The sequence below is a fragment of the Nannobrachium achirus genome (genome assembly GCF_963921795.1).
Source record: "Nannobrachium achirus genome assembly, chromosome: 8".
Classification (NCBI taxonomy): Eukaryota; Metazoa; Chordata; class Actinopteri; order Myctophiformes; family Myctophidae; genus Nannobrachium; species Nannobrachium achirus.
In genome coordinates this window covers 53,310,596-53,327,899 of record NC_137817.1, presented here as the reverse complement: position 1 = coordinate 53,327,899, position 17,304 = coordinate 53,310,596, and the positions used below count along the sequence as shown (strand labels likewise).

The 17,304-nt window shown below is 41.9% G+C and overlaps 1 protein-coding gene across 6 annotated transcripts in view; it reads left to right on the top strand.

Moving 5' to 3' along the window:
• The window catches only part of tenm4 (teneurin transmembrane protein 4), a gene marked incomplete at both ends in the record, with an annotated part of 418,773 nt that overhangs the window by 64,579 nt on the left and 336,890 nt on the right, over window positions 1–17,304 (top strand). For 4 of the 6 annotated variants that reach the window (XM_080731248.1, XM_080731247.1, XM_080731246.1 and 1 more), the window contains one exon: window positions 16,540–16,806. The exons of the other annotated variants lie outside the window; for them this stretch is intronic. In XM_080731248.1, the coding sequence (XP_080587374.1) occupies window positions 16,540–16,806 (267 nt within the window). The remainder of the gene's footprint in view (window positions 1–16,539; window positions 16,807–17,304) is intronic. 6 annotated transcript variants of the gene reach the window in all.

Sequence of the window (17,304 nt, the reverse complement as noted above, 5' to 3'; positions counted from 1 at the left end):
CAACAGCCTTGTATTTGCAGAAAAATGTACAAATTTGAAACTTGGAGATACGATGTTTCTGCCCGACAGTAACGAAGTAACGATTAATGTGTTGGCCGCCCAGCCCCCAAAATGGAACGATAAGCTATATAAGCTCACAATTGCGAGCTTGTAGATTGATTTGTATGTATTTGAATACTTGAAATGGGACATTCTGCACAAGTATATTTTGATGACAATACCTTTGTATTTTTACTCAAGTAGATTTTGAATTCCGGACGTTTTCTTCCAACAGAGTATTCCTACATTGCAGTATACATTTACTCAAGTAAACACATTTGTGTCCTTTTTTTCCACTGCCTGTCCTCCTGCCTGGCTGCCATCAGCAGTCCAAGGTGGTGCAGCACATGACTCAAACAGCGAGATTTCCACAGTTTTCTTTCTTTCTTTCCCGACGCCCTTCCCCGCCGCTCGGCTGCACACGCAGTACAATACATCTTTTATGGACGCCGCACGCGGCTGTAGTCCTTGAGCAAACAGATCATTCCCCCGCTCTCACCCAGGAGGAGCCTGGAGTCTGCAGCCTCACCTGCATGCAGGGACGTGCAGAGAATGTTAGAGAGAGGCAGGGGCTGACTTTTCTAAAAGGGCCTTTTGGTGACAATTTCGAGAATAGCAGACCTCCAAGCTCACTGCGACGCTTTGTGAGCTTGGAGGTCGGCTATTTTCAGTGCTTGATACCACACTGAACTGAAGCATAATCAAGTGAATACTGGAGATGTGGCGTAACGGCATTGATCTCTACACAGAGAGGGCAATTCTTTCAAAATAAGATGCCGCATTCAAGTTCAGGAGAGTCTGGACAAGGTAATTCTCCTGAACCCTTCGGGTATGGCATGGAATGAGGTAATTTGCGTTTCTTTCACCATAGTAAAAACTGCATTTATGGTCTGGAGAGGGCACTTTTTACAGATGGATAAACGGGCTGGGGCTCAAGCCCCCTTTGATGTCTTATGTGTGCACGTGCCTACCTGCATGCTTGGCCCAGTGTGGCTGTTTGAGTGCAGGTGACCGAACAGCCAATCTCATTTCCTGTCTGTTTGAAGAACAGTAGCTCGCTTCTTCTTGTCAAACCCCTTGCACATTACATTTTCCTCACTGCTGTCAGACAGAAACCTTGTATCTCCACATTTCGAAGTTTTTTAACGTCGTTGTCGGGTGGAAACCTTCTATGTCCAAAGCCGTTTGTTTTATATTTATAATTTTTAAAATTATTTTAACTAGTTAAAACAGCCGATCTACCAGCACACAACGCCTCGCACCGCGAGGCGTTGTGTGCTTGTAGATCGGCTGTTTTCATTTTGTGCGATGGCCTTGTGCGATGGCCTTGTGCGATGAAGCAGTGTTTTACTTTGCGGAAAAAAATCTAATTCGATTTTTTTAGGTTTCTGCCCGACAGTGACAATAAGTAAGCCACAAGGCCCATAGGGCAGGAGCCTATCTCCTGATTCTGTGGCGTGTGACCGAAAGTCGCAGATTACTATGATAATTGGCACAGCGTGTCCGTCTGTCTGGACGTGTAGACGTATACACATTTTTACGGTCTATGGGTTTGTCTCTCTGACATCATGCTCTAATGTCACTGTGATATCAGGGGAACAACTCTTAACAAAATGGATTTGCCGCTCTCTGACATCACGCTCTGGCTTCACTGTGATGTCACACTAACAGAATCCCTTTTATGGCCATATATGGAGTTCACTAATGTCATCAATATTAAGCCCATATCTAACAGGACTTCCACATCAGCCACATACCACACTAACAGAATCCATATATGGCCAAGACAGATGGCCAAGAGTGGCTGGTTCTACAGACAGGGATCTCCATGTATGGGCATAACAGGGTATGATGTGAGATACATCATAGGACTTTCACGTAACGAATAACTGAGTAAGCATGCTTGGGCTCTCACAACATATCTCCATATACAGTACATGGACCTCCATATACAGGTACCAGGGGTCTCCATATATGCAACTGGTCTGATATACATCACTGGCCAGATGGCCAAGAATTGGTGCGACCTCGCCCTTTAAGGCAAGGTCACATGTCGCCCTGAGGCATCTTACATGTACAAGTACACCCCCTGGACATGACGGTTATGTCACAGGGACGTTTTATGTTTGTCTGTAAATGAATGCCCTACAACAGCGTAGGTACAAGATTGTGGTGCAAAAATAGCCAATCTTACAGCTATTTTTGAAGCGGTGTAAACCGCTTCCAATGAATGGCTTTGTGTGTATCACGCCCATATATGGTCATTTCAGTCCAGAATGAACAGGCTTTTTCAAAAACAGAATGTCCGTTTAATTACCATATGGTGATCTCAGTCCAGAATGAACAGGGTTTTTCAAAAACACAAAGTATGTTACCTTATTTCCATATATGTGTCCCAATCTCCCTGAGAGCCAGTCATTGCAATTTTTTTCATTTTCATGTTTTCATTTCATTTGAAAGCTGGGGATCATAGCTACAAAATGATATATTGGTTGTGGAGATTGACCCAACAGTTTTGAAGATATGGCTTATAGAATGATGCCATGCTGAAATAGTACTTTTGAGATATTCAAGTTTTAAATAAATTTCTAACCTGCAATGACCTGACTCCGCCACATGGGGAGCAATCTTCAATTCAATCTTCAATTCAAAGAAGCTTTATTGGCATGAGAACACAAACGTTTACACAGTGGTGGAAAAAGTACCAACATTTTATAATAAAGTAAAGTATCAATTCTGCAATGTAGAATCACTCTGTTACAAGTAAAAGTCCAGAATAAAAAATGTACTTGAGTAAAAGTACAAAAGTATTGGTATCCAAATGTACTTAAAGTACCAAAAGTAAAAGTACAAAATGTTTGAAAATAGCAGATCTACAAGCTCACAACGCGTCGCACCGCAATGCGTTGTGAGCTTGTAGATCGTCTATTTTCAAATAGCCTTGGTATAACATAGGGCTAAAGTGGTTTATGTATGTTTTAAACTTTAGTTATTGCTCTCTAAAAAGATAATGCCACAACAGCATCTCAAGCATTATTGGGCTAAATGTAAAGACGCTACAGTGCGCCAACCGTGAAGCAGTTTAACCAATTTGCTACATACGTCTACACAAACGGTCAGATTACAAAGATAAATTGCTTAGTGAAGGCTCACAGATGTCACCATAGGGTACGCTCCAGCAGAATGTCCCGTAATGATCGTATTATTTAATGAGGAGCATTTTAATCCGATCGGTCGTCGTTTCCTTAAAAAGGTATTAATGTATCTAAGTGCAGTACACCTCGCAACCGATGGGGTCGCATGGCTGAAAAACAACAGAAAATGGCATCTGATCGGATTAAAATGCAGTTTATTAAACAATACGAAAGATACGGGTAATTCTGCTTGAGCGTACCATACTGTGACATCTGTGAGACTTCAGTAAGCACGTTATCTTTGAAATATGAAGGTTTTTGTAGACGTACGTAGCAAATAGGATTAACTGCTCAACACGAGGTTGAAGTGAATGTATTACGTGTGCAACAGGGCTAACTGTGCTAAATGTAGCATAATCAGTGTTTGTGTAACTTCAGTCAGAAGGATTATTTGACCTGATAATAAAACACAATCTACAGGCTTAACCGCCTCGCGTTGTGAGCTTGTAGAAGAGAGCAACAATATAGTTGGGTCACGTTTTATTTGTTTATAGCCTGCAGCTAGCGCTGCAGCTAGCGCTAGCTAACGCTAGCTAGCGTTAGCCGTTAGCCACTCATAGCCAGTCAACCAGAATAGTCTACTCTAAAGTCAACTTTCCGACGGCGAGTGAACGATTGCATTCCATCCATGTTTTCTTGGCTGTCAATTTATTGTCCAAAAAAACAAACACCCTGAACGTTAGAATTAGATAGTTTAGGACGACACTGATCTATTCAATGCTAAGCTAACTCAGTGACAAAGGAAGCTTCCGCACCGGAGCTTCACAGAAGACAAACGCATACGTCACAGACGCCTCCAGGCAGGAACGGATCATTTCACCAGCGTAGAAGAAGAAACGGCGGAAGAATAATAAATAATAATACACAAAATCATACATTACGTGGTTAATAATTGTTCATTTGGAACACACGTGGCATTAAATTAATGGGATAAATACTGTGGGTTGCATCACTAAGTAATGGAGTCCCGATATTACCGCATTTGGCTACAAACGGCTAACAAAGGCTGGCTAGTTAGCATTTTAGCTAATATAAACTGGGAGGACTAACAGAATTATGTACCGATCTCTCACATTAATTAAAAAAAGTCTTATTTACATGCAGAGTTAAGCTCTGGCGTTTAAGTGAAATGTAGCCTAGATATTATGAGATGCTGTTGTGGCATTAAAAAAAAAAGAGCAAAAAAAAAAAAAAAAAATCATTTTGGCTGCAGGGAATAATGACAGTCCCCGAGATGACTGGCTCTCAGGGGTGCTGGGACACATATGGTCACTCCAGGCCAGAATGAAGAGGTTTTTCCTGTCCCACAGAATGTCCGTTTAATTACCATATATGGTGATCTCAGTCCAGAATGAACAGGGTTTTTCAAAAACACAAAGTATGTTACCTTATGTCCATATATGGTCACTCCAGGCCAGAATGAACAGGTTTTTCCTGTCCCATACGTGTAAAATATCAGTCCAGAATGAATAGGCTTTTTCAAAAAGCAAAATGTCGATGTCCCTCCCGGTTAGATGAATGGATACTTTGAGGATTGGTCATGCTTCACATGATAATTTGGCCTTCAGGGTTTAAAAAATGTAGTAAGCCACAAATACATTCAGAATAGAGGTTTTATCTGTCCACCGCTTCACTTCGAACCGAGGTTTGATTTTTTTTAATACTCGTAAATATATCGAACAAATGAAAAGTATTACCAAGAGCTTGTGTCAAGATCATAACTGCATCGGATCCATTGGAACAGAGGTTATTTTTTTCCATTTATTAAAAAAATAAACGGGTTTGGACATACCAGGTTCCCACACGAACATGCGAGAGAGGGAGAGAGAGAGAGAGAGAGAGAGAGAGAGAGAGAGAGAGAAAGAGGGAGAGAGGCAGAGGGAGAGGGAGAGAAGGCTTCAGCATTTATGGTGATTATATGCACATTTTAAAGGAAATGAATAGCAAGGACGAGATGAAGAGAAAGCACAAAAGGCAGTGATTATCCGTTTGCAAAGCAGTGTTTTCTGTGTGACTGACTGATTCCCAGGGCCGGATGCTCCACAGGATGCACACACGCAGGGCTGGCTTCAGCCTTCAGCCCACCCAAATCAATAATTAGGAGAACAAAAAAAAACTACAGTAGCTTTACAATGTACGTTGTCTGTCAGCCCTTCATTACAGAACAACAATAACTCACGATAGAAATCTGGGGCAGCAGGGACGTGCAGAGAATGTTGGAGAGGCAGGGGCTGACATTTCTAAAAGAGCCTTTTGGTGGAAATATCGAAAATAGCAGACCTCCAAGCTCACAACGCGTCGCACTGCGACGCGTTGCGAGCTTGGAGGTCGGCTATTTTCGGTACTTGATACCACACTGAACTAAGCATAATCAAGTGAATACTGGAGATGTGGCGTAACGGCATGGATTTCTACACAGAGTGGGCACTTCTTTCAACATAAGATGCTGCGTTCAAGTTCAAATTCAATTCAATGCAATTGAATGCTTCCTTCATGTAAGGCATGGAAAGAGGGCATTTGCATTTCTTTCACCATAGTGAAAACTGCGTTCATTGTCTGGAGAGGGCACTTTTTACAGACGGGTAAAAGGGCAGGGGCTCAAGCCCCCTTTGATGCCCATGTGTGCACATGCCTATGGGGCAGGCAGTGGGTTGTAAATGTTGATCAATCACAACCCGTGACAACCAGTATTTAGGCACTCGGGGTGACGCAGTGTTGATTTCGTCAACTAAAACTATGACGAAAAACGTTGAATACCTTTTTTCACAGATGAAAACTAAATAAGAACTAAATACAAACTAACCTATGATGACTAAAACTAAGACTAAGACAAAGTAAAAGTCATTTTATGTTTGGTTGCGCGGGTGTTGCGCTCTGAAAATAACAGATCTACAAGCTTTTGGTCATACCAACTCTCCTCATTTAGCTGGGGACCACCTGGAACCCCCTCGAGGACCACTGGTGGTCCCTGGACCACTGGGCTATATTTACTTGACTGAACGTTAACAGTCTCATACCACCATTCCACAGTATCAGCCTTCAGGAACAAAGGCCATTTTTTTTATCTTCTAATTTTAATGTACTCCCTCTCTCACACACACACACACACACATGCATGCACATAATAAATATACATTTACATACATACATAATAAATGCACTGTGGGGCCTGACACACCCCACTTGACACACACACGCACGCACGCGCACACACACACACACACACACACACACACACACACACACACACACACACACACACACACACACACACACACACACACACACACACACAGAGGAGGATTTACCGCCTGAGGCACATGATAAAAAGCCTGATTTATACCCGGCTGCGCGTTGGTGTCTCACACAGATAACAGCAGATCTAACAAGCTCCCGATGCGTCGCAGCGCGGCACGTCGCAAGCTTGTAGAAAGCTTGTAGATCTGCTGTTGTTGACCTTGCCGATCTGCTACTTTTGATGCTTTTGTATGACGCTTTAGTATGATCAAGTAGGTCGTTTATTTACCAAAAAAATAGTTATAATATGGAGATATGAGGTTTCTACCCGACAGCATATATACTGCACATTGTTGTTGTCGTGTGGAAACCTTGTATGTCCAAACCATTTTTTATTCATCATAAAATAGTGAAAATAGCAGATCTACAAGCACACAACGCCTCTTATCGTGAGGCGTTGTGTGCTTGTAGATCTGCTATTTTCACTAGTTATGTGCGGCAGGCTTTAATTTACGAAAAAAAACTACAAATTTGAAACTAGGAGATAAAAGGTTTCTGCCCGACAGTGACGATATACACAGCAGCAGCACACGTGCACACGTGCACACGCATGGGAAGGCACATTGATTACAGTGACATAATGCACGGCGGCTGCCGGGGGTCTTCGGAGAACAAGGTGTGCCCACATCTAGTTAAAAGCCTCATTGATTCGGCCATTATTCACCGGGTTATCAAGGCAACATGAGAGCTGCATGGCTGCTAACAGGGGCGTCACAAGGGGGGGGGGGGGGGGGGGGGGGGGGGGAGTGGGACTGAGTTACTAGGGCCCAAGGTGGAGGGGGCCTTAATTATTTTATACTTTAGCTATTGAAAAATAGCAGATATACAAGCTCATAGATCTGCTATTTTTGAAAAGTCATGAAAATGTGTGCAAATCTTTGAATATATGTATTTTTAAGCGAACGTTTGTCACTCAAATTTTGCCTCTGGAACTAAATAATTTGAGATGGGGGTCCGTGGCCAAATACATATCATTTTGAGGGTCCTTCACATGAAAGAGTTTGAGCACCACTGACATAGAAACATAGTTTTTTTTCAAAAAACCTTAGAAGGCTTTGAAATATTCGAAGATTTTTACGATTTTTCAAAAATAGCAGATCTACAAGCTCACAGCGCGGCACTCTGTGCCGCGCAGTGAGCTTGTATATCTGCTATTTTTCAATAGTTAAAGCACAGGGGCCCCACAGGGAATCCGAGCTGCGAGCTTGTAGATCTGCTATTTTTGAAAAGTCATGAAAATGTGTGCAAATCTTTGAATATATTTATTTTTTAAGCGAACGTTTGTCACTCAAATTTTGCCTCTGGAACTAAATATTTTGAGATGGGGGTCCGTGGCCAAATACATATCATTTTGAGGATCCTTTACATGAAAGAGTTTGAGCACCACTGACATAGAAACATAGTTTTTTTTTTCAAAAAACCTTAGAAGGATTTGAAATATTCAAAGATTTTTTACGATTCTTCAAAAATAGCAGATCTACAAGCTCGCAGCGCGGCACTCGGTGCCGCGCTGTGAGCTTGTGTATCTGCTATTTTTCAATAGTTAAAGCACAGGGGCCCCACAGGGAATCCGAGCTGTGAGCTTGTAGATCTGCTATTTTTGAAAAGTCATGAAAATGTGTGCAAATCTTTGAATATATGTATTTTTTAAGCGAACTTTTGTCACTCAAGTTTTGCCTCTGGAACTAAATATTTTGAGATGGGGGTCCGTGGCCAAATACATATCATTTTGGGGGTCCTTCACATGAAAGAGTTTGAGCACCACTGACATAGAAACATAGTTTTTTTTCAAAAAACCTTAGAAGGCTTTGGAATATTCGAAGATTTTTACGATTCTTCAAAAATAGCAGATCTACAAGCTCACAGCGCGGCACTCGGTGCCGCGCTGTGAGCTTGTATATCTGCTATTTTTCAATAGTTAAAGCACAGGGGCCCCACAGTGAATCCTTGTACCCAGGGCCCAGAATTTGGTCCGACACCCCTGGAGTAAAAGCTGTTGTTATGAAGGGTTATGATTGAAGCAACATGAGACCTGCATGGCTGCTAAAAGCTGTTGTTATGAAGGGTTATGATTGAAGCAACATGAGAGCTGCATGGCTGCTAAAAGCTATTGTTTGAAACACAAGCACACATCATATGAGGGGGTCCATCATTAGGCATTACGCGTTGTGAGCTTGGAGGTCGGCTATTTTCGATGCTTGACTTCTACCCAGAGAGGGCAATTCTTTCAACATAAGATGCTGCATTCAAGTTCAGGAGAGTTTGGACAAGGCAATTATCTTGAATACTGCCTCCAGGTATAGCACGGAAAGAGGGCATTTGTGTTTCTTCCACTCATAGTAAAAAAACGCATTCATGGTCTGGAGAGGGCACTTTTTACCGACGGATAAAAGGGCAGGGGCTCAAGCCCCCTTTGACGTCTATATGTGTACACATGCCTGTCCTGCAGGATTAGGTGTAGTAACGTGTTACCATGGTGACAGCTGCTCTCGCTACCTTGGCATACAGTCACCCAACGTCGTAGGGTATATCCATCCACCCTCTCGTTTAATTAGGGAACGAAAGCCCTGGATGTACATTACATACATAATAATATGTAGGTGGTGATGGTCACCGGTGAGCCGTGGCCAATTCCTCCAGCCTGTCAGCCAGGCTTGAAGGGTAATATAGAGCCCTGAGGGGATGCGCTGTCAGTGTCAGGTACCAGAACAAGGACACATGGTCCAGGGACTCCTGACTTAACACATTAGGTGTGGGCTTCCTAGTTTTGCCATAAATAATATAGATTATCGCCCATGTATCTTTCCCATTGTTTTTTACCTGATTTTCGTTTCGTTGTAAACCTTGGGTTTAGAAATGTCCCTACTTCAGTCATGAGTAACTGAGAGAGGGATGAAGCAGGGACCCCCTCTACATATTGTATAAATGCATTATGCAGATTTTCATCGACTTGTTTGACAGCACTGTCATCAGTCTATGTTGGATTCGTGTTAATGTTTTTTCAGACATTTAGCCACTTCAATCATCGATACGTTGTAAACTTGAACTCTGTACTTGTTTTGTTAGTTTTGACCTCTACACCAAACCTCTTTGCTGAAAATAGCAACGCCTCGCGCTGCGAGGCGTTGAGAGCTTGTACTGTAGATCGGCTATTTTTGGCTTAAGTTCCATCCATCCATCCATCTTCAACCGTTTTTTTTGCAAGTCTTTGAATATATCTACGGTACTTAAAAGCGAACATTTGTAACTCAAATATTTACTTCTGGGTGGTCCCTGGAACAACATATTTTTCTTCTTTTTGTTTTGTTTGTTTCTTTTGTCAAGTGCTCTGTTGTCTAATGTTTTTGTACAATTTTGTTTTTGTGTTTTGGTCTTGTTGTTGTTGTCGTTCTGTTTTTTTTTTTTTTTTTGTTGTCTTTTATTTTTTCTTGTTTTGTATCAGTTAGTTTTTTGTCATTATATCTTCTTCTAGTGAATGAATGATACAAAGGGTAAGCACAATAAGCTTAAGCTTCAGCTTACTCCTTTTTTGGTCTGTTTATTATTTATGTTTATGTGAATGAAATTAATGAAAATGCATTGCATTATAACAATGACCAAAATAAAACTACTACTACTACTACTACTATTTTGAGATGGGGGTCCGCGGCCAAGTACCTGTCATTTTGGGGGTCCTTCACATGAAAAGGTTTGAGAACAGCATGATTTAGAGGAAGGATTTAGAAGTCGGTCAAAGTTTTTAATTGAAAATAATTATCCTATCACACAAGGATTTGGTGCCCCCCCCCTGTTAGTAACTCTGAGGACCCCCTAGGGGTCCTGGATCCCCCTGTTGAAGACCCCTGAGATAAACCATGCGTCCCAGGCTGTGGTTCTCTGCCTACTATCACCCTGCGGAGTGGAAGTCCTCCCTCTCTCCCTCCCCACCTGGCTCTGCGGTGCATGTGGGTCATGCAGGAATGGTGTGAGCCAGCAGGAATTAAACGCAGCGAGACACCGGGACGTTTTGTCAACGTTGTGCTTGTGTCACCCCGGAGCGGGCACTACCGCGACCCCGTTTACCTGACCGCTTTGACCGCTTGTTGTTGTCGTTGTTGTTTTGGAGGACTTTAATGTTGTCCTGCCATGTGGATGGATCTCTCTTTCTTTCTTTCATTCTTTCTTTCTTTCTTTCTTTCTTTCTTTCTTTCTTTCTTTCCGGCTGTAGTCTTGCAGTGACCAGACGACTATACACAGAGACTACTACTAGAGACTTAAAAAAAAGTAAATTAAAGTGTCTTGAAACTTTCATATATTTTTAAAAACTTTCATATATTCTAAATTTGCACATGTAATTATTCCAACCCTTTTTTGTCAAAAAGTTTAGAATTTAGAATTTTGAAACTATCAAAAGTCCATATTTCAAAATATTACAATATTACACGTGACCACTCAAAACAAGGATCTATAATAGAGAAATGTCAACCTTCTGAAGTCAGAGTTGCTTGACGTCCAGTGGGAAGTTTCCGCAGTCAGTTGCTAGGGCAATGCTTTTTTACACAATATTCTATTTTTTCAGAAGGGTATTTATTTGAAGAAGTACATTTTATTATTTTTCCCCGTTTCTACAGTTACTTGGGCTGGATATGGCAGCCTGGAACAGTTGGCATGTTAGTAAATGTGCCACAATTAACAATAATGCATTGCACCTGTAGCTGTGCAGCTGATCTGCGGAACCTGGGAATATACCACTTTGTCAAGATGGGGAGAATACAAGTGTGGAGAATACAATTATAATACCTTGTTAAAGTGACCATTTTGTTGAATGGACTTTTTATTTATTTTTTTCCACATAACTCCTCTAAGGCAGTGGTTCTCAACCTGTGGGTCGGGACCCCCAGGGGGGTCCCCAAATTATTTTGGGGGGTCCCCAGATGATTAACTTAATGTGCAACATTGTTTTCTCACTCAACATTAAACAAACAACATAAAGTTTAAGTGTATAGAGGGTATATGCACATTTCTAAAGTGACAATTTAAGGACTTTTTAATAACTCTAAAATGACAAATTAAACGTTGGCCAAATTGTCAAATATTAGAGGCAGAAATTGTGAAAATAGCAGATCTGCATGCTCACACCGCCTCGCAACGCGAACCACAGAACCATATTATACAAAATGTAATTTCTCAACTCTTAGTGCTCTCAGGGTGGGGGGGTCCCCAGTTAAAATGTGATTATTTTGGGGGTCGCGGCCTGAAAAAGTTGAGAACCACTGCTCTAAGGTATATTAATGACATAGTTCAATGTTGAAAATGGGTGGTTTTCCCCTTTAACTCCACATACACATACAGCAAAAGTACCAAACTATGGCACCGACTCTTTAAGACGGGTGTCTGTCTGTCTTTCTTGACCACGTGAGACTAACGATCCCATCCACTTCACCAAGACTCAGACAGACGGGCAGATGTTGCTGCGGTGTGACTGGACTCATGTGGAGCGTCGCGCTGTTGTTTTGATTCACACTAAGCGCGGTCCCATCACAACATCGTTTAAAGTTAAACAGAGGTCGGGGGAGGGCCCATAAATGGTGCTGCTGTTGTCCGCCCGCCGCAGCAGTGGTCCCTCTCCGGCGCGTTCGGGTCCAGTCCAAATATATCCACAAAGCACGACAACAGCGGGCACGGCTATTAACCGACAGTGTGGCCGCCGTGCACTCTGCTGCCATTACCGTGCACGGCGCCCCAGCATTAGGGAGCATATCCGAGAGAAATGGACTGTTGCGGTGTGTGTGTGTGTGTGTGTGTAGGATAGTGTAAAGCACAAGCTGTGACTCGACGGGGCATTGGGCATCGGTTTGCTTATGTTTGGCCGGGGCTCATATGTTAATAGCACTAATTGTTTCCTAATTCGACGCGAGTCAGTGACTCGCGGTTTAATACTCCGCAGGGATAATTACGGTGGAAAGTTATCCGTCTGGCATTGACGATGACCCGGTCGGCCGGAATGTATTTTTGTCGCGTAGAGAGAGAGAGAGAGAGAGAGAGAGAAGGAAAGAGAGAGAGAGAGTGAGAGAGAGACGGCTTGGGGCTGTTGGGGAGATGGCAAGAGGGATGCCAGAGGGATGCCTCCTGTTCACTGTAGGGATGATGTTTAAATCATTTTTAAAATGAAAAATGCAAAACGAACGGTTTTGGACATACAAGGTTTTCACACGACATGCAGCAACGATATTTCTCTCTTGAGCGGTGCTAACTGCTCCTACTTCTGGCTCGCTCTGTCTGTTTGTACGTACGTACCGGTATATGTACTGTATGTCCCACTCGCAGGACACTTCATGAAATTAACTCATCATAAAAAGCACCGCTCACTTTACACTGGGTGTGATTTTTTAAAAGATTATTATTATTATTGAAATGTAAATTGTCCATTCTGTGTGGTCGAGTAAGTTAATAGAACATAACTTATACAATTGTTTATGTGTCATATCTGCCATGTGCAACGTCAAAGCCTACAAGCCAAACAGAAATGTAATTGTCAACGACAAAAACACAATTAAATTGTTAATCGCAATTATTTGAGTGACAATTAATCGTCATGTAAAATGTCATAATCGTGACAGCCCTAGATGCAGTTAGTGCTGCATCAAGTTCTCCCCTTGCTTTTTAGCTCAACGCATCCATACTTAATCACTCTTATTTGGAGCCGTGTAGGGATTCAACTTTTCGTGACAGTGTCACAGGCTGGAGTCAATTAGAGCTGTCACAGTTTTTTGATTTTAATTTTTTTTTGCTCTTGCTTGATGATCCATTGTCAAATGAATAATTGTGATAAACGGTTTAGTTACGTTTTTGGCATTGAAAATTGGAACGCATAAACAAATGATTACATTTCAGTTATTTTTCTTTTAGGAAACAATGAATCAAATCAAAATCTAATCAAAGTAATGTGCTATAGGATCAAAAAGAGACTTGAATCACTTGTTACGTTGACCGTCAGGTCGCATTTACTATCAAAACCTCCACCGGCTATCTGTCCGTCAGTCCGTCAGTCAGTCTGTCACGTCACACTTTTGCCCTGCTCATATCTCCGCCATCGTTGCCCCTATCCATGTGAAATTTTCCACACACACTCCTTGCCTGCCAAACCATAACCTCCACCCATCAATTCTCACATGGCCCTCTTCTAGCGCCACCATGAGGCCGATTCTTGCAAAACACATTTTTGGACACTGCTCCTACAATTTTTGCCCTAAAATCACGCAAACCGGTACACAGTATGTCTACACTCATCAAGCGCATCTTGTGGCGTCAGCTTGTAGATCTGCTATTTTCAGAGCGCAACCAAACATAAAATGACTTTGTCTTTTAGTTATACTGGGATCTCTTCTCCTAGTTCCTCCCTGACATTTGAGAAGTTATCATTTGTAGGCTGTCACAATTATTACATAATCGTCTAATCGCAATTATTTGACATAATCGCAACTATTTGACATAATCACAACTATTTTTGTCATAATCGTGAATGTTAAAAAATGTTCATACATTTTCAGAAATAGTGGAAATAACAGATCTACAAGCTCACAACGTGTGGCATCGCGGTAATTTCTTTGTGTATTTAGGTGATGTGTCATATCTGCCCTGTGCATCTTCAAAGCCTAAAAGCCGAACAGAAACGTTATTGTCAACGACAAAAACACTATTAAATCGTTAATTGCAATTATCTGAGTGACAATTAATCGTCATGTAAAATGTCATATCGTGACAGCCCTGTTCATTTGTTTGACGAAATGTTCAATAACATATTTAGTCTTATAGTTTTAGCCATCATAGCGTAGTTTTAATTCCGTTTTCGTCAGTGAAAAAGGGTAGTCGACGTCATCATGGCGTTTGACGAAATCGACACTGGACTGTTGTCAGTATATGGCAGAATATTGCTACATGATGTACTCTGTAACAGTGCCTGGGCGCTGCCAGCCAGCGAACACTAATAAATCAAGCGACAATTATGTCATTTATAGGATTTCTTAATGGACAGTCCATTTCCCCTAGTAGTATTTTACTGTTGTGGTGGGGAGACAGTGGAAGGCAAGCTGAGCTGGATAAGTACGTACTGTTAGGAGAAAGCAGGGGTGTCCCACACCAAATTCTGGGCCCAGGGTACAAGGATTCACTTCAATTATGTTGTGCTTTAACTATTGAAAAAATAGCAGATCTGCTATTTTTGAAAAAATCGTGAAAATTTGTCTTTGAATATTTCAAATCCTTCTAGGGATTTTTTTAAAATTTCTTTTATAAACCTATGTTTTTATATCAGTGGTGCTCAAACATTTTCATGTCAAGGACCAACAAAATGAAATGTATTTGGCCACGGACACCCATATTAAAATATCTAGTTCCAGGGACCCCCCTGAAGCAAAATTTGAGTTACAAATGTTCGCTTAAAAAAACTATTTGCACACATTTTCACGACTTTTCAAAAATAGCAGATGTACAAGCTCAAAACATGCCGCGATGTGACATGTTTTCAGCCGCTTGTATATCAGCTATTTTTCAATAGCTAAAGTATAAAATAGTTAAGGCCCCTCCACCTTTTCAACTGCTTGTATATCAGCTATTTTTCAATAGCTAAAGTATGAAATAGTTAAGGCCCCTCCACCTTGGGCCCTATTGACTCAGTCCCACTTCCCTCACCCCTTGTGACGCCCCTGGGAGAGAGGGTGCTGGCAGCATTCACGATGATCTTCATAGCCGAGGCATCGTAACCACTCCACCATCTCTGGGCCATATATAATTCATACTCCTGTTGCAAGGCTACTCAAATTAGAGTGTTGAAGTAATAATATGGTGTAATGGTGTGTAGACTAGGAAGAATGGGATGCCCCAGATACAGTAGTACAGTACTATGCACGCATGTGTAGCCTTGTAATTACAGTCATTTTGATATAATTGTGAGGGCCGTGAGTTTATAGTATTTATAAGATATGTGTAAGGGGGTTTCCCTTTATAAAATACAACTTGCTTTATGGTGCTAATGCCTCACGTTTTTTTTGGAGTCTGTTTACTTTTGTTTCCGGGAGGAAATAATGAACCCCAAAAGAATGCTTGCGCAACGAAAATATATGATCCATAAGTCATTAGCCATGTTTTCCACTCTGTCTCAAAGTCATGTGCTGTGGTTATTTACATAATTTCCTCTGAGCTTGGAGGAGGAGGCGGAGAGGGAATGGAAGGGAAGGGAGAGGCAGATTAACTACTGTGGCAACGCTCTTTTTTTCCCTTTTCTTCTTGTTTTGAAGTGCAACATTTATTTAAGTTCAGTCTCACGTGTCATGTGTTCAGCTGCAACACTGGAGAGAAAAAAGAAAAAAAAACTAAAAACCCAGAGGCTGCAGAAACTGTACTTCAAATCCTACACCGAAATGCATTCTTAATTAAGATATGCTATATATATATATATATATATATATATATATATATATATATATATATATAGTTAGTTAGTTAGTTAGTTAGTTAGTTGCTGGGAACTTGCTGGGAAAACCACAAACACACTTGTTTGTCCAAAACGTACTTTTCAAGAGTCAAAATAAGCAGAATGTACAAGCTCAAAACATGCCACGATGTGACATGTTTTCAGCTTGTAGATGACATAGTATGACAAATTTGAGAATTAATCTACGGAGAAAAAAAACACATTAAAAAAAATGATAAGAAGATAAGAGGTTTCTACCCAACAGCAACAACCGACATTGATTTATTTCATTTTAAAACTCTCTCTAACCCCAGGCCAACTAATGAAAACAACCTCCATACCAACTACGTGTGTAGAATGACAGTGTGCTGCAGCCAACCTCAGCTGCAGGTTCAGTTTCATTGTTTTTTTCCTCCAGTGTCATGCGATGTCACCTGTGATTGTGCCTTATTTCATCACCTCCCCTTCCCCCTCCCCTCCCCTCCCTCTCCCTCCCCCTCCCTCCCATGTGCTTGTCTGTGTGTGTGTGTGTGTGTGTGTGTGTGTGTGGTTCTGCAGGTCCTCCGCTGCATTGTTCCTCCGCCTCCTCCTGCTCCTCCCCCGTGGAGCAGCAGCATCAGCAGCTCCCCTACCCTCCTCCCCCTCGCCTCGCGGCGGCCAATGAGAGCTGCCAGGGAGGGTTGCTAGGTAACAGCTCGGCGGCCGCGGCGGTGGCCCCGGACTCTGACTCCGACGAGGAGGACGAGTTTGGCCCCGATTCGTTCTTAGTTAAAAGTGGCTCAGGGAACCTGTACGCTGCTACCGCTGCTCCGGCCCGGACCGATGGTGAGTTTGGCTTTAACCCGTTTAGGCCGAGAATTATTTTAATGCTTTAACTATTGAAAAATAGCTGATATACAAGCTTGTAGAGCTGCTATTTTTGAAAAAATCTTGAGTCTTTGAATAATATCTTTTTAAAAGCGAACATTTGTAACTCAAATGTTTGCTTCTGGGTGGTGTCCCTGGAACAATATATTTTGAGATGGGGGGTCCATGGGGCCAAATACATGTAATTTTGTGTGGTCCTTGACATGAAAAGGTTTGAGAACCACTGATTTAGAAGAAGGATTTAGAAGACTCGGGTCAAAAACATTCAAAGACTTGCACGACATGATGTTCACGTTTCTTTTCAAAAATAGCAGATCTACAAGCTCGCAGCGCGGCACTCGGTGCCGCGCTGTGAGCTTGTATATCTGCTATTTTTCAATAGTTAAAGCATAAACTCATGGTCAAAGTGGTTCAAATTTGCGTTCAGGCCCGAAATGGCTTAGAAAAAAGAAAAAC